The following is a 24750-nucleotide window of genomic DNA, read 5'->3' as shown; positions in this document are numbered from 1 at the left end:
TCAATATCTGGAATGATATAAATAAACCAAATCATCAAAAAACAATGGTTTAGATGAAGTTTTCCAAATATCATCCCTTATGTATGAAGCATTGTGAGATGTCTCCACTAATACAGTGATTCTGTAACGTGTGTGTGTGTGTGTGTGTGATTGTTTTGAGATCTTCTCATGAAACGCTGCTGAGAGCCACAGCAAACCTGCTGACTACTGTGCTATTGTTGAGTTGCTTCCAAAACACACTGCTTCTGAGACATGGAGGATACATTTACCTCAGCTTATCTAACACATCTTGAGAAGTGTTTTTTAACTTCTTTAAAATGGATATTATTGCTTTCACCATCTCTGTATTAGGGATGGGCATTCTAAGCAAAAATAGTAATCGAGAAGTGCTGGGTATTATTCGATTATTATAAGTAAATAAAATAAAATGAAAAAATAAATCCTTAAAGGGAATGGATATGAGATGGGAGGAAAATATACTTCAATATCTTCTGTCGCAATGTGGTAATTACACTGAATATAAGCTGCGGGCATCAGGGAGCTGTTACGTGGGCACTGAAATCGCTTATGAATGCGCGCTTGTTTTTTACTTTCACTTTCAAGATTTGAAATCACATTCGGCGCAGCACTCGACGGTACTTACCACATTTTACAAGATTAGATTCCATAATTAAATCAACTTATCGAATATTTGAAAATCGTGACCCATCCCTACAATGTATACATTTCTTGTAATAATAATACAAAAAAAATCTTTCCATGCAAGACTCAATTTGTTTGTGGTGGAGCACTGGACGTGCATTACTGTAAACATGTTTTTGATACATTTTTACAAAATGAGGACTAAGCTGAAATTATTTTATTTGGTAGCCTACTCCAAAACAGTGCGGTATACCCACAAATGTTATCTGTAGATGTTAAGTTATAAATAACCCAGCATATTTAAGAATTCTTTAGTACAAAGGAATAAACTTTAAACAGTTTCATGTTTTTGTCAATTAAACATATATTGGCTACATATCCTGTGGCCTGTTTATACTAGAATATTTTTGACTGGTTGACATCTGTTCCAAGGATGTTGATTCATTTTGCATAACTGAAGCTCCACATTTGTTGACCGCATGTTCTTCCAAATTAGGGACAGGTGTCGTACCATATCGTTCTGCAGAATCTCATCCATTTAGACTCTAGGGTTAGCCATTTGTAATGACCCTTTTTGTTCATTAAATGATGAAAACATTGTAATAAACATAAACGATAAACGATAGCATAAAATAAGAGCACGCAAGGCTGGCAAGCTTATCGTTTAGCACTGTGTTAAGCTTGTGAACTAGGCTGCATGGTGCCCCACTGTCCGATTGTTTTTCAGCTGATGATCAAGTTATAAGCTTTATTTACATAATCGTTGATGAATCAGCAGGAGTAGATGTATGCGGTCGCATGTTTCAGTGTGTGCACGGCGCTAACGGCCACAGCAATTCAGCTCCCTGCAGATTTAATGGTTCCGTCAGCTCAGTGTTTGATATTATAGCTGACAGTCGGTGGAATGGTCACACCGTTATTATGCTCGGAACCGATCCAAACATTTTCCCCAGCGAATGAACAACCACATATCGTGAACGCAGATTGTTATCCATTGTGTAACCAAGCTTTTGGTGGTCCTAAATGACATTCACATGTCCATGGTAAAATAATTTCATGAATTGCATCCTCCTTTTTTGTGTGGGTTTGTATTTATGTAGTTTTAGTTGTTATTTCATGTCGCAATATTTGGGCACTGAATTTTGAGTTTTTAAGCAAAGCATAGCGACGTGGGGATACAGTTCTACAAAATATTTTAGGAATGAAAATGTCTTGTGAAAACACACATGTACATGTGGTGTATGCAGGATAATTGGCTTTGGGGCATTGAAATTATTAAAAATGTAAAGCTTACCTGGATCATGGTCATATTAAATTAAACATTGGTCTTCAATTATTCCTCACATAGTCAACAAAACTAAATTGGTATAATCTTGAAGAATGTGCAAAGGACTACGGTAATCCCAAAACTTTTTTATTTCTCTCATGCATAAATCTCAGTTCTCTTAGCAGAAAATATTGTACTGCTTGAAAAGTATGATGTTTGTCTCCCTATGTTCAGGTAAATCAATTCTAAATTCCATTCTTGTTGTCTCACACAGAGGGACATTATAAAAAAGATCATTCTCAGACGATTTTGTTTCATCCTCGCACAGTGGGAAGGAGACTGGGATCCTCTGAAACCTAAGACTTCAATGATATTCTATTCACCCCTATAGATGCACTGCAGTCAGTGCATAATCCGTTTTGCAAGGACAGTCTTGGTTACTTAACCATTTCCAAATGACTTTGGAAATAATAAAATAATAATTAAAAAAATAATAATTTTATGACCCTCCTATTTTGTTACAATTATTAACATCTTGCATATACTGCAACAGAACTGTACCTCAGAAAAAGTCATTGAGTGTCCATAGTGAGTTAGTTTGCTAGGGGGGGAAACACCAGAGAAAAGTATATCATAAGTATATCATTAAATATTTGCACCATATCAAAATACATTCTGTTTTTATTCAATCTGTTGGTGAAGCTTTAATTATTTAGTTTATTGTTCTGTAAATCTCCCAGTTTTGTAATAAAAAAAAAGTTTGGAATCATTGGAGACCATTTTTTTCTTTTATGACAGCCATTTAAATGATTATATCTTCACAGCGGTTTGGAGTAGAAACATAATTATATAATTAGAAAACAGAGAATTAACTTTTTTTCATTGATTGTTAAGAATGTGTTTTCTAGGTCAGAATGACCAAAGTTGATGAAGCATATCTGTCTTGCAAGGCCTCACACACATTCTTAAGGGGGAAAAAAAGGGATTTTCCTGAAAATCTTGAAAAGAACCTTCTAATGGAGAGATATATGGTAACTCTGCGGTTGAGTTTCTGCTTTCAAGTAAATTCAGGTGTGAGGAAAAGGCTGAGAAATCTTTAGACTAGGGGTGACAGGGAAGATAGATGACCAGATGTAGCAGATGTAGCTGTTGCCAGGTTGCAGTGTAGCTTGCTTGAATTCATGGGGCCCAGGAAAAAAATATTTATGAGTGACGCCGAATTCACAGAGCCCCAGAGAAAAGGGTGGGGTGCGACACAGACCCCCTACACTTAGCGTCGTAAAGGCTTCAGGCATAAAAGTCATAAAGGTTTAATGGAATACCTGCTTCACAGGTACAATGTTCATAGTCCTGATTGTACTTACCAGTGACGGGATCTCACACACAAATGTGGAAATAATCGAAATACACCATTAAGTTTCAAGACCAAGAGCTGTGAACCAAAAATAAAAAAAATACCAAGGATCACTCCAGTAAAAGCAAGACCTAACTACTGATTAAGGAAAGCAGAGCGTATATATATATATATATATATCCAACCAACTCAAACCACACTATAAGTGAACAGTTTTTTTTGCACTTATTTTCATCATAATATATATTTAATAACAAAAATCTAAAACAGTTGGTTTAAATAAAGTTATTATTATTATTATTATTATTATTATGTTATAAGGTGTAAAATAAAGTTCATTCTGGCACACAGTGTTTATAACAGAATCTAAAGTTGCTCACTCATTTTTGGGTTGCACTTTATTTTACAGTACGTGTACTAACATGTACTTATAATGTACTTACAGTGTATTTATTTAAGAAAGTTCTGGTAACAAAAGGTAACTACATGGGGTAGGGTTAAGTTTAGGGGTAGGTTCAGGATTAGTACCTAGTTATTACATAGTTATTGTAATTACTATAATAAATACATAGTATGTACATGGGGAACAGGACTGTAAAATAAAGTGCTAACTATTTTTGTTTCACTTTTCTCTTGCATATACTGTAGTTCATTATGTGCCATTCACTATATGAACTAGTGACCATATTGGATGCAGCTCAGATGTAAAAAAAAAAAAAAAAAGAAAATCAATAAATAAATACAATAATTAAATTAGAAATTATGACCCATAGACAAAACTTCATAATACAAGCCAGACAAAAACAATATGTTTATGGGGTGGCCCCACTCTCATGAGACCAATGAATGCTGCTATGCAATAGAAGACTGGGCCACACGTGGTTGCTACTACTACATACAATGCGGGGGGGAAGGGTTTGGGGTTAGAGAAAATATTTTAGGACATAGAGTCGCAAATGCCCAGGGCTGCAGAGAGGGGAGGGTAAAATATGCTGCTAGCAGTCCAAACCATTAATCTGGGCAGTCGCCACCACAACCATGGGCCCAAATTGGTCAGTGTGGAATTTAAGTTAATCCGTTAAAACAGATTAATTTGGTTGACAAATGTCCATGATCAATTGAATCTGTTGGAACAATTATAAAGCCACAACAGTTCCAAAGGACATCAGTTTGCTACAGTACAGTTTCTGAATCATCCAATGTTGTGAAGTCATGTGACACGGTGTGCCTCTGCTTCAGAAATTTTAATTTAATAAGCAAAAAGAATATCAGATGGTATAAGGTTGGAAGAGAAAGGGAAAGAAACAACTCAAAGCTTTAAAAGTTAGATGTTATTTTGAAGGCCACGTGAAACATCTGCAGTTTAATGGAGTAAAATCCAGAACCTGTTCAAGCTTCCAAAGGCAAAACAACATCCAGCTAGTGGATAAAAGAGGACTGAGGTTTCTGAGATGTTTGCTGCCAAATGCATTTCACAGTGCTGTTCATCTCACAGGACCGATCCAGTAGCTGCATGTATGTTGTGATGTACGAAACCAAATTCAGTAATGTTTGCTGTTCCCTAAATGAGTTAGAGTGAACTTAACTTAGAATGTTGGACAGTTACAAACAATGCAGATTGAAAACCCACATGTTAATTACGGTAAGTGCATAGTTTAAGAGGTTTGCTGTTCTGCAACATGTTATGGCAAATTACCTTCTATCAGAAATTGATCACATAAAAAGTAGTCTAAATATCTCAAAACAAACACGTTAACAACTGTGACATGTTAATGCACAAGGATTGAAAAGTTTAATTTGTTTCTCAATGCCTGACCACAAAAATGCATTTAGATGGTTAGGATTATGTAACTCTGGTTTAAAGCATGTGCTTTACACTGTCTGATTAGAGCTGCTACTTGCATATGTGAAATAACCCGAGTCACCAAAAAATGAAGCAAAAAAAAAAAAAGGGGGGTAGCTGATCAAGTTTTTTAGGAAGAAAAGAACAGTGATCTACCGACAGCACACATGCTTCAAATGCTTTAGGCCTGTAATGGATTTCGCTCTCTCCATCTTGAAAGAGACGCCACATATGTGACCCATGTGCATATAGTTACTGTGGTGTGAAGATATTCATGTGGGAGTTATGCATATTTAACTCTGCCATAGAATGTGACTGATCATTCTTCATTGACTGCATTGAAAGCAGTCTCATGATAAATGCAAGCTCATGATAGATGCAACAGATGTTATCTGGAGTAATAAACATGTTTTAGCCTTTCAATAAAAAAGTCCATCTTAATCCTAATCTTCTTAAGACATCTTAATGTAATATAGGGTTAAATATATCATGCTGAATATGTTTTGTATGGTCAATCTATCCTTGATTATTTATTTTTATTTATTTTATCACTGGAGTAAGTAGGGGAATGGATAATTTAAAAAATATATATTATAGTTTCCTGGAAAGTTGTGATCATAGTTTACTGTTTAAATCCCATAAAAATGACAAATTCAGTTCTGAATTGCTTACACAAGAATAGTTAGCTTGTGTAAGTCATATTTGGCATACAAAAACAAGTTTATATGAGGTTGAAAATTAAGGCTTTGTATTGTTTTGGGTTTTTTTCTTTATGGTTGTAATGACTAATATAATGCCATTTTCATAATCCAGAGCTCAGTGACAGGCAGTGAAATATTAAATCAAAAACACGAAAATATTAACCGTTCCAATCTTAATTTGTACCAGCGTCTCAGGCTGTTATTTAATCACACATTTTATCATCCTTCAAGGATTTGTGTGCTTCAGACTGGATGTCTGAAAAGAACAATGTGTCATTGAACACCTAATTGATTTATAATTGGAATGAATCAACTTATTTTAAGAGACCAATGACACCAATTTCTGGCAGATACAAGTGAAGTTTAGAAGCAATTTAATTAGAGTAAGCTCTTGGATATTTGATGTACTTTCGTCTGGAGGAAGTATCTCTAGAAAACAAGTCAAAGGTCATCCTTCCTCTCTGTACCATTCAGGTTAATGGCTAATGACATAGTGTATATTAACTGCACATGTTCAGGATTTATGTGAGTTTCTATTTTTGTATGATAATTCAATTCGTTTTGTAATGTATAAACATCAGGCTTTTTTAAATATCTGGAACAAATATGTGAAGGAATAGTCTAAAAGAGTTTTACTTACAGTCTTGCACAAATGGGGAGAATGCTGTTTCAACATCGTAAAAGAGTGAGCGATGACAGTAGGCTGCAATGAAGAGTTTCTTTATATTCTGTCACCATTTTCTCATCTTCACATCTTGTCAAAGTTGCACATGTTTCAGCCTCAGAACACAATATAAAAATGCCCATGCGGTCGTAACCATGAATAAATGTAAATAGGGATGGAAGTTGTGACAAAAAGCACCTTAGAGGTTTGTAAAGCATTCACATGTCATAAGATGCATGGGAAGCAATGCAGTTTGGTATGTTTGACGTCAAACTGCATACTGAATATCATATATGAACGTGAATTAGCCTGATAAAGATTGTGGAGGGAAAGAGTTTCACCCTGTTCCTCGACGAAACTCAAATCTGCAAATCTGTTGTATGCCTTTAGAAAACTCATTGCACAAGTTGAGACATGAAAACTTTATTGCTTAACTTTCCGTCTAAACGTATTGTTTATGACAAACAAAAGCAAGTCGTAAAGGATCTGAAGAGGAGTAAATTATTATTATTTTTTTTTTGGGGGGGGGGGGGCTGAATCATACCTCCTAATACATATTTCACAAGAAATGTATGGAAACATAGCATTTAAAATATTTACGTGTAGAAAGTGCAGATGACTTGGCATCCCCACTGGATTTTAAACTTATGCTCAAATGTAACTTTTGATAGCTCTAGGATTGTTTTGGAGGGAGTTAAAACTTCCTTCATCAATAAAATGAAAGGATGTTGAAATGATCTGAGTGAGGAAAAAGTGAGAGAGGTCTTTTTTTTATAAGCTCAACTGTGGGAGAAGAGGAGGAGGAGGTCTTTACCACAGCTTACTTTATTGGTCCACCATAGACCTCAAGCAGAAACATTCACCCTCTCAAGGTGGTACGCCTCAACTGTTTCACGTTTCAAGAGCCATCAATATCTGGACGCTTGAAGCCCACAGAGATCTTTGAAGGAGCAGACACTATCTTCATTAGGATCAAACGCAAAACAAAAAGACTAATCCAATGAATCTACATGTGGACTTCATTGCTTTCTATTTGCTCAGGTCAGCCAGATGAACACACACATAACAGCCCACAAAGCCAAGGTAAGTCTGCTGCTCTCCTTTTAGGCTTGTTGTTTAAGGAAAGTGCTGAAGTGAATGTTTGTGTTATTTTGAAAATTGAAGTTCCATCAATTTTCTTTTTAAATCCCGTTTAAATTTCTGCTTCTGCGTGATTAATAGAAAACGTTAGATTGATGTGTAGAATGAGGTTTGTTTAATGTCAGATATGATCTCTGAAGAGCCTTAATGTGATCTCCCTCTTGTGAAACTTGAGAACGCTGTTTTCCTTTCTTGTTGAACCTTTTCCCGTAGATTTCTTGATTTATGGCCATCAAACTATTTCAGTGTAAGAAAGCCAAACCATTAAACAACTGTGGGCAAATTTCGTGAGACGTGGAACATGCAGAAGAAAACTGTGGACTGTGAAATTTCATTGCTTCAGTTGGCCGTTCTCTGCTGAGTAAAAAAAAAAAAAATAGTAAATACGCTGTTAGTTATTCTGGCTATATTGATTACTGAGTTGCTATGTCCACACTTATTCATTTTTATTTATTTATTCATTTATTTTTGGTCTCATACATAAAGTACATCAGGTAATAAGAAACATAAGATCAATTAATGGAAAAATTCACTTTATGTGGTCTTCATTCTGCTTAGAATAAAAAGAAAATAGAATCAATGACTCCCAAATACATGGCAGAAAACACTATTTCAGTTTTTTTTTTTTTTTTTTTTTACAGGTTTGTTTTTAAAACTGTTTTATTACTTTGATTGATAAATAAATAGATAAATAAATAGTGTATGGTATTAAATTGTTTCGTTTTGTTTAATAACTTCTAAATTTGACTTTAAATTTGAGTGAAATATTTAATAGGATGTTTATTTATTTATTTACATATACGTATATACTGTATATATAAATAAAAAATATATCTGACATAGCATTAAATGGCGACAGATTGCTGAAGTTCATTGTAAATTTCTTTGGTGATGTTTGCATTTTATTACCCAGTCATCCTGACATCTATAAAGCCGGTTGAATTTAATCAGAGACAAACTGTTTGCAGTTACTTGTCTTAAATGAGCCTTGTTATGCCCTTTTTATCTGTGTCCGAAAGGCCAGAGCTGAAGCAGCTTGTGAGGTTTTGTCAAGATGTTGTTAACATTCTGTCTTGCTTTTATCAAACTTTAAGAGGCTGACGTGAAGCATCACATCTGCTATACACACAACTATGCGTCCATTTAGCTCTCCTGTGGAGACAAGCTTCGATTGCTTTTTGAGCAATGATCTAGTCATCCATTTCTTGTTTTACTGATCTTGCCAACATCATAAACAGTTTTATAGTTTCAGTGTGTGTTCACACCAGAGATTTATGAAATTAGCTTTTGTGATCTGAGAGCTAAGGCAGTACTTATGACATGGCTTTATTAATTGTAGAATATAATATTGTAACATAACATGATAAGTCCTTGTTATGTTGCATAGTTCAGAGAATCACAAAAAATGCAATGAATATGAATTATAAAGATAAGGTTTTCAGGTTAAACCAAGGTTGGAGTGACTTAGGGATTGGGGAGTTACAGAGGTTACATTCCTTTCCCCTCAACATATTCCCCCTTTCAACACCAGGTTGCTCCAAGGAGATTGTCACTGTTGTTGATATAATATTAAGTAGCTTTGGATATGTTCAAAGCCACATGTAAGCTGGAAAAAAGTTATGACATGACGCTGTTTGTTATATTTTCTTAATTTTTCTAGTTAATGTCTCACATCCCTTGAAAATATGGACAGGCACAAGGGATGATACACAGAGATTTTTCATTAAAAATCTTCCACAATGAGTGCATTCAGCACCCTTGAACACATGCTCCTTTCCCAGACGCATAGTTTCTAATAAGCTGTTAGAAACCTACGACACTAAGTCACACAAACGTCAAGCTCTTAATCATGTCTCACACATGCTGAACAAACAACTGGCTCCTGAAGGAAAAAAAAAAAACTGGCTTCTTCACATTTGCATTATAGGTTTCGCTTTATACTTCTGGGTGCTCCTCAACAGTCTATGGCTCCATCATAGACTGTATAAAACATGGACGTCTGTGATTTCACCCGTAGGTTTCTGAAGAGCATTTTTTGAATCCCAAAGCGGCCAGAGCCGTCACCATCTTGGCAGCACATTACTCCTGAAAAATCAGAAATGGGCAAAGAGGTGGGATGTGGGTTAAGCTGAGGTGTCTGGTTGCTTAAACCTGTCACAAAAATGGCCACGCCCCTTAATTATGCAGAACTCCAAGTCTTTGATATAATTTAAACTGATGAGTTTTTATTTTTTATAATGCACCCCCCTCACAGTTAGCTAAATTAGCTATATAGACCAAAACCACTACCAGGCTGTAACATTTTTTTCCTGCAGTAAAGTTGGGCACTCTAACATAGGGGGTCTATGGGATTGACTGCCTTTTGGAGACTGTCTCTAGTGGGCAGTCAATGAACTGCACTTTAAGAGAGACCGGAAGGTTGCTGTTTGGCTCCACACTCAAAGCAGAAACTTAGATAATATCTTAAGTTTCTGCTTTGAATGGGAGCCAAGTAAATGTCTTGACATGACCTCAAAAATATAAACGATACACACACTTATTTTATACAAAGAAAAACTTTTGTTTTGAATGTGATTAATCACGATTAATGGTTGCCCAGCTCTAATAAAAATCTACTTTGTCTATCTATGGTAATTAAAACTCACAATCGTTTTGTGCTTGTAGGTAAGGCATCTGTGCTTCTTCCTTATCCTGGGCTTTCACTTGGTGTATGCTGGTGTGCCAGGCCCATGTAAGCACTCTGTCACCCAGGACCATCTCTTGAATTTAAGACGTCTGGTAAGATACACTGCTTGTTGACTGAACAAAATGTACTTGTATTATAAAATTACACAGAAAAGTATTACGTTTTGTTATAAAATCTCAAAGCTGTCTGTAATGTTTACTCACACATAAAAATGGTTTGGATAGTTTGAGTGCTACTAGTGAAACTGAATACTGAATTCAGAAGTATTTTGGCATTCAATCTTTCCAAATGAATGGCAGCACACTAAATAGAGCTGATAGTCTAAATGCCAACAAATAGGAAAAAGTTGCACGAAAGCCTGGCCTCTTTTAAACTCCCTTTTTATAACTGATTCTGATATTAGCTAAACATAAGGCAAACGTTGATTTTTCACATGGAATTCTTTCCTTTGCAGATGAAGAACCAATTGCAAAATGGTTGTTCAATAACCTACACCTTCACTGAGCAACAGAACCTGGTAAAGTGGGCACATTTTCACTTTTTTCATGTATGGATTACCAGCTTTCTGCAGTTATGAACAGAATATGAAAGACTCTGATATGGTTGTTGACATCCTGGTATAATAGATCTTCCTACCAAGCCACTAAAGCAGTTATTGATCTGAAACAGATGTTTCATAAGATCATGTTTTACAACAGAGAGGCAGCAAAACTACTGATGCAAATGTAAGCTATTTAAGCAAGTGAACAGTCATAATAATTATATATACATACATGCATATAAATAGCGTAAATAGGTGCATATATTGTAACAGTTACCTAGTGACCCTGTTTTTCATGACAGCCGATGCGGTTGCACTAGAACTCCATGAATGTTTGGAACATGACTGAACAGTTTGCACAAGCAGAAGCTCAGTTTTTTAGAGAAATGATCCTGGAGGTCACTATTATGTGGTCTCTCAGCAGCTCAGCTGCAGTATGAGGGATTTGGGATTACTACAACTTCCTCCTGAGAAAATAAATAAACAGCTTTGAGGGTCTATTAAAAAGAGACTTTTGCCCTGTGTGACTGTACAGTCCCAGTGGGTCAGAACTCATGAATCATGTGTTGTCTCTTGGTGATCACCATTTATTTCTTCTTCTCTAGAATGAAAGATATCTGTCAGATGTCTGTCTACTGCCAATGTCCCTTTTTGATTTGATCTTATTTTTGTTGTTACACACTTTCAATGTGTATAGGGAAGATCGCAAGTGTAGGTTTAAAATGAATGTGGCTTACATTTCCAGTAGCATTTGTTTTTTTTTACTAGCCACTTAATCCCATTGGTTTAGGATTTTATACAGCCACCTACTAGTATGAATGCATGAAGTTGCATTTGAAGCCACTTTTTGGTTAACAACTAACTGTGGTTGCTTGTTTGTTTTGTTTTGTTCCTTCATCCCTTCTTTCTGTATTCCTTTTGAGCTGTTCTTTAATAAATACATTTATATACATTAAATACATTTTTTTTTCTTTTTATTCAGTAAGGATTTATTCATAAAGTCATATATTATTATTTCATATAAATTCTGTTTGTCTTAACCTATTTTTCCATAAAAAAAAAAAAAAAAGTTAGGCCCAACTCTAACCCAATGGTTTTCAACATTGATAATAATAAGAAATGTTTCTTGAGCAGAAAATCAGCACATTAGTATGATTTCTACAGGCTTCTTTCAAAAATCTTACCCACACCTCAAACTTTTGAACAGCAGTGTATCTAATAAATCAATTTATTTGATTTATGCATTTTTTAGTGTATGTGTTTGGGTTTGTTTTGGCATTTGGTGGCTGTGGTCGCTGCAGCTGTTTGTTATCGGTCTAATGCGGGTCCTGTGGGTCATTACGGTTGGTTTCATTACTTCAGCAAAGGCTGCTTGTTTGGACATTTTATTATTAGTAATATTTTTACTCATATTTACTAAGTTTGATCTGATAAACTGCACACATGCTGAGTCATGTCATGATTATAGTGTTGACATCATGTTGTGTATATTGTGTCTGTTGTTATATTATTTAGTGGGTTAGTTCTGTATAAAAAGTATTTTGCGTAAAGTCTCTCCAGCGCTGAAAGCTAACTGGGACTGGATAAGCCAGACAGGGTCTCAGTGGACTGTCTCAGAAAAGTCTACTTGCTTACTGGTCCAGAGCTCCAAATAGTTTTGAATGTATTGTTCAAGGCCCCAGATTCTTAACATGGCCAAGGGAATTTTTGGTGGAGGTGTGATATGGCTGCACACTTATAATAACTTTAACGTATTAGTTTATTACAATGAGTCCTGGACAAAAGATTTCTGGTTAATTTTACTGTTAAGGCAAAGAGGCTCAGGTTTTTAAACTTGGCCAATATTTTTTTTAAGCCTCTCAGTACTTTTATAAAGAAGCTGGCAATTATTTAAAATATTTGTTATTGCGGTTTTATTTTTTGGATGACACAAACCCTTAAAATAACACGTAAAAGTATCACCTCTTATTAGTGTGAAAATGTCATGCCTTATTTACATTGCCAGTGTTTTCACATAAGTTTGAAGTTCATCACATTCTTTAGCACTAGGAATTAGTGCGTAATCAAATTAAGTAGTTTTTACTGATTGTTGAGGTCAAAGAGAGTCTGTTTTTAAAGGCTTTCAAACTCTCAGCACGATGCGTGTGAAGTGTGAAGAGGAAACGTTTACCGAAGGAGACCACTGGCAGAACAAAAACAGCGAAACTGTCGAAACGTGCTTTTGGAAATTTACAAGGTCATCAGTCAAGTTAAGAGTTTGAAAGATCACAGCTTGAAGACTCCTCTGGACACAGCTGTGTTTTGGGATCCCTGCAATTCAGCAAGAGGTGTTCATATATACGCCAGATGTCCCTTATATTTGAAGAATGCATCTTGAATCTCTCTGTGAGAGTGGTGGTAACAGATGAAGTGACCATTTAGAGATTTCAGGCTTCCAAACTAGGCATGCAAGCAATAATTCTACTATAATTGTGTGCTTGACCAAATCACTTATCTCTGAGGGGACTTTCCCTGCTATTCGTGTGAAACTACTAAACGTTTGTATGGATAATAGTTCCACTCGACTCAAATACTAGACGGGAAAGCCTTTGCATGAAATGTCAGTCGAAAAAACACCCACAAATCCACAATTTATCCACAAATGACAATTTATTGAAAAGATATTCAACCTCAGGCCACCCAAGATATAGATGAGTTTCTTTCTTCTTGTGAACAAATTTGAAGAAATGTAGCTTTACATCTAATGGATTATCTGCAGTAAATATGTGCCATCAGAATGAGAGAACAAACAGTTGATTTATTTAAAAAAAAAAAAAATACGAAGTAAGAAACCATTCCATCATTAAGAATTTTTTTTTTACTTGGATGACATACCAGTCCATCCATAGCTGGAAGAAGTTTTATTATGGATTGGAAGTTTGATCAGAAGTAAAAAAAAAAACAATCTTGGTGGATTTGTTTCTAAAAAACAAGCAACTTTTCACTTCTCAAGACATGAACTGATGGATTGGATTATTGTGATGTTTTAACCAGCTGTTTGGACTCTCATTCATGGCACCCATTTACTGCAGAGGATCCATAGAGCAACTGCTGTTAGGTAAAGACAACTGAAGACAATGAAAGGACCATTTATTTTAGTGAATGACTCGTACATTTGTAAGAAAGAAAAAGTCCTGCTGGCCATGTGTACATGTACCCTTCTGTAGAGAATTGAGACACCCCATCAGCATTCAAATGAAGTGCAAGCTCTATGAAAGGGAAGATTTGAATGAAGCATGAAATTTGCAAGCACTGCCAGTTGGAAAGCCAGTATTACAATGGGAATAAAAAGTCACAAAATGTAGTCTAAAAGAAACTTCAAATGTTCATTGTGGTTGTCATATGTTTGTGTGTTCCAGAGTGTTGTGTGTTATGTTAAAGCAGCGTTCCCTCACATACTGGAGCTACTCAACACCCAGTTCAGATATGCTAAGGACTCGGACAATTACCGTTATACTAATTCACTGAAGAACTTGATCTACAACATTTACTCCCAGCGATGCATCCCTCCAATCAATGAGGAGATTGAGGTAAGTCCAACTATATTCTCTTTGAGAGCAGTGGTGCCTAAAATTGTTTACTAATTATAAATATCATGGAAGAAGATTTTTGTCTTTTACTTTTGTACATTTCATATGTTAATGTGAAATGTTAATTTCATATGTTAATGTGTTAGTGATCCTGTAGCTCAATTGGTAGAGCATTGCGCTAGGTTGGTGGTTTGATTCCCCGGGAGCACATGATAGGTAAAAACTGATAGCCTGAATGCACTTTAAGTCGCTTTGGAAAAAAGCTTCTGCTAAATTCAAAATTTTTATTTAATTTTAAATTTAATGTGTTTTAATAGCAAAACATCTGGCCACTCAGTAAATACATTTGAGATGTATAAAGTTTCAAGAGGAAAAAGGCAAGAAACCAAAGGTCTTGGACAGTAGCTAGTGGTTTTGGCAACAACAGTGTTTACTAAAATAGATTTTCTTACATTAGTGCTGGACTGTTTTGTTAAAATGTTTGATTAAATGTTTAATTCTTGCCAATTTTGGGAGAAAAGGATTTCAGAGTTGCTATTAGTTTAAGTTAACCTCTGCCAACATGAAGTTAATTGTACCACATGCTTATAATGTATTCTGTATCAGCCACAGAGATGTTTTCTGCTACAGTATTTCTTTAAAAAAAATTCCAGAGGAAACCTTTCCAGTTGCAGTCCTAATTAAATCAGAGATAAATGCCAGGGTGCATCATATGTTTTAAAACAAAGTCAGACAGTTTGTTGTCTTTGGCAGGATGCACACAGGGAAAACAAGTGTATATCACATAGCTACTTTTATATATGCTGAAATGTTTCCCAAAATTATATTATTATAAATTGATTTAACCTCAAAAGGCAATGGATATGTTATTAAATTGTCTGCTTGAATTAAAATATTTGCATTAAAATAACTTTACAATGACTCATGTAGCCTACCATATGCCATCCTAGTTGTTAGGATTCAGGCTAATTCTTCAAAAAAAAAAAAATTGTTTTTAAAAATGTGTTTTATACCCTACAGGATAGCCCAAAGAGGTTCACAAGAACCCTTATGACTGTGCCCAGGGCAGCTTTGGAGAAAGTTGAGGAAGTGATTCGCATGTTTATGGGTCTGATGATTCAGAGCAACAAGCCTGTGGACTGGAACTGTGTGGAGGAGTACACAGAAGATTACCCAGAATCCACCACTGAACCTCTCAGCCAAACAGCAGGTAGCACAAGTCCAGCAATCATCTGAAAATACTCATTCGTTCTCACTGCGAAAGCTTTTATGCACCAGCTAACAAGAATTTAAAGAACAAGTTTGCCAGTTTTAACTAGTTTTGCATTGTAACCAGTGTTGGTAGTAAAATTTAACAATGTTCTAGCAAAATGGAATATCTATAGGCCATCTTCTCTAATTTCTAAAGAAAAAACATTTCTATAGCAGATAGACACGTTTTATTAAAATCCCATCTTGCTAGCAATGAATAACCCCTTTAAACCAGAGTAACTGACATTTTAGACACAATATTGCCAGTTACTTTTTTGCACAACTTGTGAAAACAGTTGTAATGAAGCTGAAGTACTGTAGAAACATTGAGCACCTCCGAGCAACACAACATAGTAGTGTTTCATTCCTGAATTAATCAGTGGTTAGTGGTCAGTAAGTTGTCCAGAAATGATTCATAAACAATTACTTTTTTTTTTTTTTTTTAATGAATCAGTGTTTTTGATCAAATTCAAACACAAAATCAATAAGATGATCTGGAACACACAACACAGACAATCAGTACAATTCATTAAAAGGGGGGAAAGAAACTGAAATGAAGCCAAAAAGGCTCTCAAACTGAACCTCATTAGCAAAGTACCAGCTTATCTTGCTTTAGTTGTGTATCAAAATGTCCATTACATTTCCTCTAGGTGTTTCCGATTGCCCCTGTATTTGTCCAGCTGTGAGTGTTAGATCAACTAAGTCATCTGCATCCACAAGCCATTGGAATATTTACCCGGAATCTACTCAATCCCCACAAAGATCATCCTTTTCACTTGTGGAAACCTTGAAGGCTGGTAATGAAAGAACTAAACAATCCATATCTGCTGTCCCTGTAACCAAACACCAAACACTAAATCTAGGAACACCTGCCACATGGAGATCAACACAAGGACATTCATCCAACTCCCTCTTTGGTAGCACTCCAGCTTTTCATGAAGGAGCTCCGAATTCAGAAACAGACCATGTCCCATCAGCAGATCCTTTCCCTTCATTTACTCATTTTCAGGAAGTATTTCCAAACAGAACTGACTCAAGTGTTGAAACAACCACCTCTGGCCCCTATCAAAAAAGCACAAGCGATAACACGCAAGGCGATGTGGAGAAGAGCACGCCGCTTTCACTTGCCAAAAGGTCTTTAGATTCCAAAAGCCATCAAGGACCATCCAGTTCCTATGTAAAATCATCACAGAACTCAGTTACTACAACATCTCAACCAGCATACAAAGATATAAAGAGCACAGAGATCAAAAACAAGCCTTTCGAAATGCTTCAACGGAGTAAACACATTGCACCAGTCACAAGCACAGCTCTGTCTTCTTTGAAAGCAGCTGCGCATTCATCAGACGGCCTGAGTGCCCTTGTTGAACAGCCAGGTCATTTCCACAGCCCTCCTGAAAATTTCCAAACACACACCCAAAGTCCGGTGAGGGTGCCAAGGAATTTCATGAGAACCATCCATGAGGCGAAGCTCAGAAAAGGTGAGGAACTCAGATTATTATTATTTTTTTTTATTAATGTTTTGACATTTATTATTTACGGTTTCCATTTTCTTTTTCATTTTAGAAATATTACGGTCTGCCTTTGTCAGTTTTTAAATATCACTCTATTAAATGCTTTCCATGTAAGATTTCTATTGTATTTAAGTGTGGCAGACATCAAAGTGTTTCTCAAGTAGAAGAATGCCTTCAAGGTCGCGTCAGTCATGTGTTTTTAATTCTGTGATGATTCACCAAAGATGCCTTTGGTGTTCAAAGACAGCAGATCCCAGGAGGATAGGCAGGAGATGAAGAACCAAACCCATCCAGACCGAGAAACACAGGAGAACCCTGCCACAGAACAATCCAGCAGTACAATCATCTCTTTTGGCACTGTGCTCATTATTACATTAGCGTGTGGTGGACTTCTGCTCATAACTGTCCTGTTTTACAGACAGCAAAAAGTAAGTGTCTCACAGGTCATTCTTGCTCTGCTGAGAAGACCCACTTAGAATGGCATAGGTCAGTGCTGGTCTGGAGAGAAACATGCTGTGCCCAGTAGCCGAAACATATGCTTGTTACTCTCTCTGGTGGTCTTTTCAGCAGGGTGTCCCAAGTGATCTCGTTCAAACAGAAAAATCAACATTCTTTGATGTTTCCAATGTGAGTTAGAGTTCATTATTTATTCCAAACAAACAATAAATTGGGAGACAAAATACCAGCAGGTTGCTTTTTCTCATTCTGTATATGGAATTATAATACATTTTTAAAAACTAGAACAGGAAAGACTTGATCTGGCACATGGTCCATTGGAAAATCTGAAAATATTTTAAGCATTCTCACACAAACTAGATTTGACACATTCATCTTCTCTTTGTACATTTTGACTTGGCAAAATGACCATGAAATGTTGAATGGAAAATATCAATAATTCTTAAAAAAAAGAGAAGAGAGTTCATTTTTCTTTCATGCCAGTTTAAGATTGTACTCATATTCAAACAGAAATATATATGGAGTGTAAATAAATAAATGAATATATACTGTATATACAGGGCAGGTGGAATGTAGCCACATTCTAGTGTTGTCTTTATGTCAGAAGCACATAACTAATCTAATGTTTTGCTTGGCTCATATTGTTAAAAGGAATCTAATAACAATGTATTTTGTTCAGTACCAATAAATGAGTAAAACAGATGGGTGCTCTGTGGAACACCGGAGCACAGTCAAAATGAACAATATCATTAAAACTATTCATTTTCAATAAAACAATCTTGTGTTAGTTGGTTAGTTTATTTCAGGTTAATTGTTGTTTTTTTTTCATTTCACATCTCTGTCTTGACTCAGATGTGTGTTTTTTTATTGCTTTCGTGTCACATGCTGCTTCTCTATCCTCTAACATGTGACTTTAATAAAATAATAAATGTCAGGGCAGAAGTATGTGCAAAGAATTAGTTTGGGAAAAAAAGAAAAGAAAAGAAAAATACTGTTGTTATTTACACACCCTCGTGTTTCTAAATCATATTCCATTGTAAGGACCTGTTAAATAATGGTTTCATGGTGCTTTTGCTTCCACATGTGGCCTAATTTTGTGAAAAAGGGCAACTGAGACAAGATTTCCTTTTGTGCTTCACAGAAAAAAACAAAGTCTTATGGGTTTTGAACAATGTGAGGTTGAGTAAATGAAGACAAACTTGAATTTTTGGGTTACTTTTAGGCATGAAAGCATTTAAATGATGTGTCATGCTGGAAATGAAAACTGTAAAGGACACTCACTTGCTATTTTAGGTTTTTACGTGACCAATAGCGTGTATGTCAGTGAGATATCAGTTTGACATCAGTTCCTTTTTATTCCCATTACTATAAAAATGAGAAAGCAGTGTTTAAACTGAAATCCACCATAAAATGTCTTAAACAGTTTGGTATTAAGGCAAGAGCAGTTTATTGGTGTATGGTTTCAGTGGTTAAATGTTCATTGCACACAAGAAATTAAACACATTCCATGTTTTTTTTTTTTTTGATCATGAAGTGATTGTAATACTGTTTACATACTAAAGACTTCAACATCAAACAGAGCTATTAAGACATTTTAATGACAGCTTACAACCACTGTTCTTTGTTTTCCCCTTTCTGTCATTAGTTATTTCAGTTTTACAACCTAATTCGATTACACTGGCTTATTAGCAATGGATAGATTACCACTAAGTAAACTTTGTGCAAAGCTTGGGTTTAAATGTCAGAATCTTGAATTAGCATTTTTATGATACGGTTTAGGAGAATAGATTTTAAGTCGGGATTCCTGAAAACAGAGTGCTGTTGTTTAACCAAACCACCAAATTTCACAGGCCAAACCCCTGTGGATGTGCCAAAAAATGACTGGAATCCTCCCTGTATCATTGCCTTGCATTGTGCAATAGTCAATTTCTTTTTACTGCCTGCGAAAAAAACACTTTTGAAATTATATGTTTGATTATGTGACAATGACACTTTTTTATATAAAGAAAAAGGGTTGGTTTCATTCTGAATTTATTAAGAACAATCTATCTTGGACTAACAACGTGATGTGCTCGCAGCCGAGTATTTAATGAAACAGACAGATCAAAGGCCATTATTAGTCGGATGTGAGCAATGCAACAGCATTTCTTTTTTTTGCCCTGCCACTAAAGATGGAAGACTCTTCAACTTCAGCATCTGTTATGGAATGAACTGTAATTCAATCTCAAACAGAACCACATGCAGGCGGCGTGTTTGTTGCAAAGCTTCTATGACACAAGATTTGCAAAAACATGCACTTTAAGTTAACTGAACTGCAATTATTCCATTCTGGAAGATGAATTTAAAGCAGTCTCTGCGCAGTACCTGAAAGGAGCGCCGCAAAACACAACTTAATTTGTAATGAATTCAATTCAAATGCTAACTCAAAATAGAAGCGTTTCTTGGAACTTGGATGTCTCCTCGAATTATTTAAACATCTGTGTCTTATCGGAATAAAGACGGTGACTTTTATAGTCCCTTTAGGTTATTTTCAGAGTCTGTGGTGATCAGATATTGCAATCTGTGGTTAGAATTTGGCTTAAAATGATATTATATTTCCTTACATTTATGTAGCACTTTTCTGGGTGCTCAAAGTGCTTTGCATAGAAGGGGGGAATCTTCTCAACCACCAACAGTTAACACTGAATTTGTTTCAGTGAGCAACAAATGACACCACATTTTAACACAAAGTTCACATCCTAAAAGACTTCATAATGTTTACTCCATCACCAGTAACACATGCAGAGCTGTTGATACCACCAAGTGGTGGGACACTGGCAATGCAAGTTGATGGGATTCACCATAATATCGCCATTTTGATGTGACATAAATCTAAAATATTAAACCTGTAAATATCAAATATTAAACGTGATGGTACTGGGATACATCTGGGATAAGATATATTTCAAAATGATCATTTTATAACAATGTTCCTAAGAGATTTTGCATTACATCATGTGAGGTTTTTTTTTTTATGGTTTCCCTCGGGCCCTAAAAGAAAAAATGATGCTTGGTGGTGGAAAAGCATAAAGTGTCGATGTTGAAAAGGGGCATGTTTGTTATCACAGTACAGCATTTGATGACTGCACATTTAGAGTAGTTATTTATTACTGTAAGACTTTCACAGATGCATGTCTGGTTCCTTCCTGTCAGGATGTGGTGGTTTATGATCTGAAAAACGCACTAAAATGCACACCCAAAAATGCATTGGAAAAATAAAAATGCATCCCATTTCTTCTGTTCATGGCAACCTTTTTTAATTTATTTTACGTTTTCATATAAAATAAACTAAATCAATATTTTTAATTGAATCTAAAAGAAAATTAAATGGAAAATTCACCTGATTATTCACTGACCCCCATGTTGTTCCAAAATCGCAAGACTTACTTAAAATAAGATTTTTATGTATCTTTGTCTATGTAAATGAAATGTTATTTTAAATCCCAGTGACTTTTTAATTGCATGGGTGAAAGCATTCTTCCAAATATATATATTTTTTGTTCCCCAGGAGGAGGAAACAACGTGAGGTTGAGTAAATGATGACATAATTTTCATTTCTGAGAGACTGATCCTTTTAAGACTATTTTTATGATTTTTACTAATTACAGCTTTTACTTCTCTGTCTTAGTAAAGACAACCTTGGAGTAATTTAGACCAGAATCATCGCTGCTCAAACTTGTCGTACCGTCATCACCGTTAATCTGACCTTCTCTTTTCACCCTTTTCTGTTGGGCCTCTTTCACATTCGCATAGTCTTTAACCATTTTTAGTCCAAGGGCAGTAGTTTCTGAAACATTTATATAGTCAGAAGTCTTTCGACGGTCTTCAAGACTTGTGTACCGTTGAGAGGTCGTGGAAAGATCTGACAGCTGACATCCAAAAACACACAAAAACAAAACCCCTTATGAAACAAAAAATGGCAATGAAGAATTGTAACATTCTTTAAATGGTGCGTAAGTCATCTGGAATACATACTGATGGCTTTCAGATGCGTGAGGACGAAGTCAATGGTTTTCAAATGACTTACCGAGCCGTCAGGAGTCCCAGAACTAGTAGAGGAAGATGAATTAGCTGCACCTAATTGTTGACAAGGGAAGAATTTAATGTGAAAACCTCAGTGGATGAAGAGTGTGACTTAAAGCAAAATGTGTGTTTTTACCATCGCCTGAAGTAGGGGAGACACATAATTCATTGTTCTGACACAAAGCAGTTGATTCTCTCGTATCGCTGGTTGTGTGGATAGTGACTCTTTTAATGGCTGAGTTCAAACAACAACAACAAATTATAATAATCACACACATACCAAAGCTACATCTTATGAATAAAAAAGAGACTTCATCGTAATGCAAACAAGCACTGGTCATTTAGTTTGATAAGGAATAAATAAGCAATTCAAAATAGCACTGTGGTGGACTCACCACGTTGCATCGCGATGAACATTTTAAACAGAAGTATCAGGAGAATGAGGATTATGACAGCGAGGAAACAAATGATGCCGTACATCAGCGGTTGAAGATATTCACTAAAACAATGCAGAAAGAAATGGTGATATCTGGAATCATCACAAGATTAAATTACGTAGTGGGGAGAAGAAGAGTTTTAAGGCATTACAACCAACTCGATCACTTCTCACGGAATAAAATACAAGTACTGTAACTCGAAGGCTAAATGAAAGATTTAAAATGTGTTATATTGTGAATCTACTAAATACTTGTTGCATAGTTCACATACAGAATTAGATATGATAGATTCAAGTGATATTTCAGTAAAAAAACAAAAAACTTGTAGAGAAAATAGAGAATTATAGAATTACCAAGGTGTGCTTCCTGCATTTTTATTGTTGTTATCTGAAAGAAAAAAAAACAAACATTTAATTTGCATTAAAACAATCTAATACAAGTGGTAATCTATACAAATGTGTGCTTTTTTCTATATTCAGTTTCAATATTCCATATTAATTTACAAAACTGTGTATGTAGTTACAAATGTCATGTCAAATTAATTTCAAGCATCATTTACATCAATATATTGTACAGTATTTGTTCATAGTATATCATTCTCTGTCACATTTGTTTCCAATTCCAAAAAAATTGGTTAACTGTTGTTTTATACAGTATATCTAACAGTTTTTAAATAAGGAAAAAAAAAATTGTATTTTACACAATGCACATTTTCTTTAAGAATATTATTTTAAAACCTTAAATCATACATTTTATTATTATTATTATTATTATTATTATTATTATTATTATTATTATTATTATATGTTTTTATATTTAAAAAATATAGTCTACATTTCTGGATATGAACAATCATCATAATGTATTTTGAAGTAAAAAATGTAATAAAATCTAAGCCACGTGTCTTACCTGCCAGCACACTGAAGAGAAACATATAAAGAGTAATAAGAAACAAAGGGTGTATAATCCACATGATGCCTTCAGAAACTCACACAAATTAGTTCGATTTTCAAATACCTTCTTATAATGATCTTTAATATTTTTATCAAAGTGCTGATCAAGTCTCCCCTTAAAGACACAACCACGGAAATGCTCAGTGATTATATACAGTCAGTGGAAAGTTGTGGTTGAACGTCACCAGTCTTAAATAAGGTATAACACTGAAGATGGCAACTATTTTGAAAGCCACATTCTGAATGTTATATGAAATTTCGAGCCAGCACTATTTTTTTAATCAATTTTAAAACACAGAAGAATCTGTAAAATCATACAGTATATTTAAATGGTGAACAGTTCATTTTGGTTGTAAGTGCGAGAGTTTACCATGCTAAAAGGTCAATAAGCCTGAGAACTATTTTTTTTAAAACCATGTTAGGTTTGCCTTCAGCAAGTATGAACCGGAAGCACACAACCACGAAAAAAAAAGATTATGATTCATATTACATAACATTTTCACCTTACCATTTAAATGTTATCTAATAAGTCTTCTTATTCAGTTGTCTGAATAAGAACATTGAAAAAACATTTTGATTCATTACTAGAAAATTTGTCTTCACAGTCATAATTACAGCATTTTGCTAAAGTTTATGAACTATTCCACTAATCAACTTGAGTGAATCAAAATTATTAAATGATCACAAAGAATAGGAAAAATATGTTTCTGTAAGAAAACAATTAGCAATTATAAACCAATACACATTTTGTGTGTGTGTGTGTTTAAATCGTGGGTACTTTTTATGAGATCACACGTTCTGATGACATTTGTTTATCTTTTCAAACTCAGTTCATAAGCTCAAGCACACACACAGATACACACTTCAAAGAGTTCTCAAAAGCATCAGAAATCAGCCTTTCACAACTGCTCCTATGCTATGCTGTTCAAAAATATACAATTGAATAATAATATTATAATACAAATATTTTATAATAAAATGATTATTTAATTTAAAAAAAAAATTATAATATATTTATAATATAATAAAATATTTTAGAGTAAAATATAACAAAATAATTGTTTGTACCTTGTAACCAAAATGCTACCGTTCTATGTAACAATAATATCATAGCAACATACAGGGTAATAAAGAACCACTCAACAATTCTGCTGAAATTTGCAGAATCAAAATGTGCATTTATCTATTGCATGAAAAAAAGAAAAAGAAAAACTCTAGAGAACTTGGATCAGATTCAGATCCTCTTGGTTTTTACATCAATGCACTGTAAATCACTTTGATAAATTATCTGTCAAATGCAAAAAATGTAAATATGTCATTCAAACCCTCTTCACCCTCCAAACCCTATTGACCAGAGAATGTATATACTTATATATATGTATATAATATATAATATAATATAATATATATATATATATATATATATATATATATATATATATATATATATATATATATACACACACACACACACACACACACACATACAATGACAATTATGCAAATGAGTGTGGCAATGGGAGTAAATGGCTTACCTTTACACTTGCTGTTATGGAGGTTGTGTTTGGTTTAAGCAACCTTCAGACACAATTTATCTTTCTCATACAACAATATTATCTGCGTCATAGCCTCCTCAACGGGTCGCAGACCTCCACAACCCTTCCCTCTTA

General features: G+C 34.9%; 2 protein-coding genes across 3 annotated transcripts; one reads left to right on the top strand and one right to left on the bottom strand.

The window, feature by feature from the left end:
- Positions 1–7318: 7318 nt before the first annotated feature.
- Positions 7319–18965, top strand: LOC127968450 (uncharacterized). 2 transcript variants are annotated; one of them, XM_052569703.1, is made up of 7 exons: positions 7319–7554; positions 10276–10389; positions 10752–10814; positions 14237–14407; positions 15428–15617; positions 16309–17139; positions 17416–18965. In XM_052569703.1, exons 1-7 carry the CDS (start codon positions 7522–7524, stop codon positions 17646–17648), a joined length of 1635 nt encoding a protein of 544 aa, XP_052425663.1. In that variant the 5' UTR covers positions 7319–7521; the 3' UTR covers positions 17649–18965. The 2 variants fall into 2 exon arrangements, with proteins under 2 accessions (XP_052425663.1, XP_052425664.1); XM_052569704.1 differs by having other exon boundaries at positions 7344–7554; positions 17397–17562.
- Positions 18966–19051: 86 nt separating this feature from the next.
- On the bottom strand, positions 19052–23230 carry LOC127968451 (uncharacterized). The gene is made up of 6 exons (XM_052569705.1): positions 23037–23230; positions 22481–22514; positions 22086–22189; positions 21827–21925; positions 21695–21744; positions 19052–21536 (listed from the first exon to the last, which is right to left on the bottom strand). Exons 1-6 carry the CDS (start codon positions 23098–23100, stop codon positions 21279–21281), a joined length of 609 nt encoding a protein of 202 aa, XP_052425665.1. The 5' UTR covers positions 23101–23230; the 3' UTR covers positions 19052–21278.
- Positions 23231–24750: the final 1520 nt, after the last annotated feature.

This window comes from Carassius gibelio, chromosome B11, assembly GCF_023724105.1.
Source record: "Carassius gibelio isolate Cgi1373 ecotype wild population from Czech Republic chromosome B11, carGib1.2-hapl.c, whole genome shotgun sequence".
Lineage (NCBI taxonomy): Eukaryota > Metazoa > Chordata > Actinopteri > Cypriniformes > Cyprinidae > Carassius > Carassius gibelio.
This window is presented reverse-complemented; position numbering and strand designations above follow the sequence as displayed.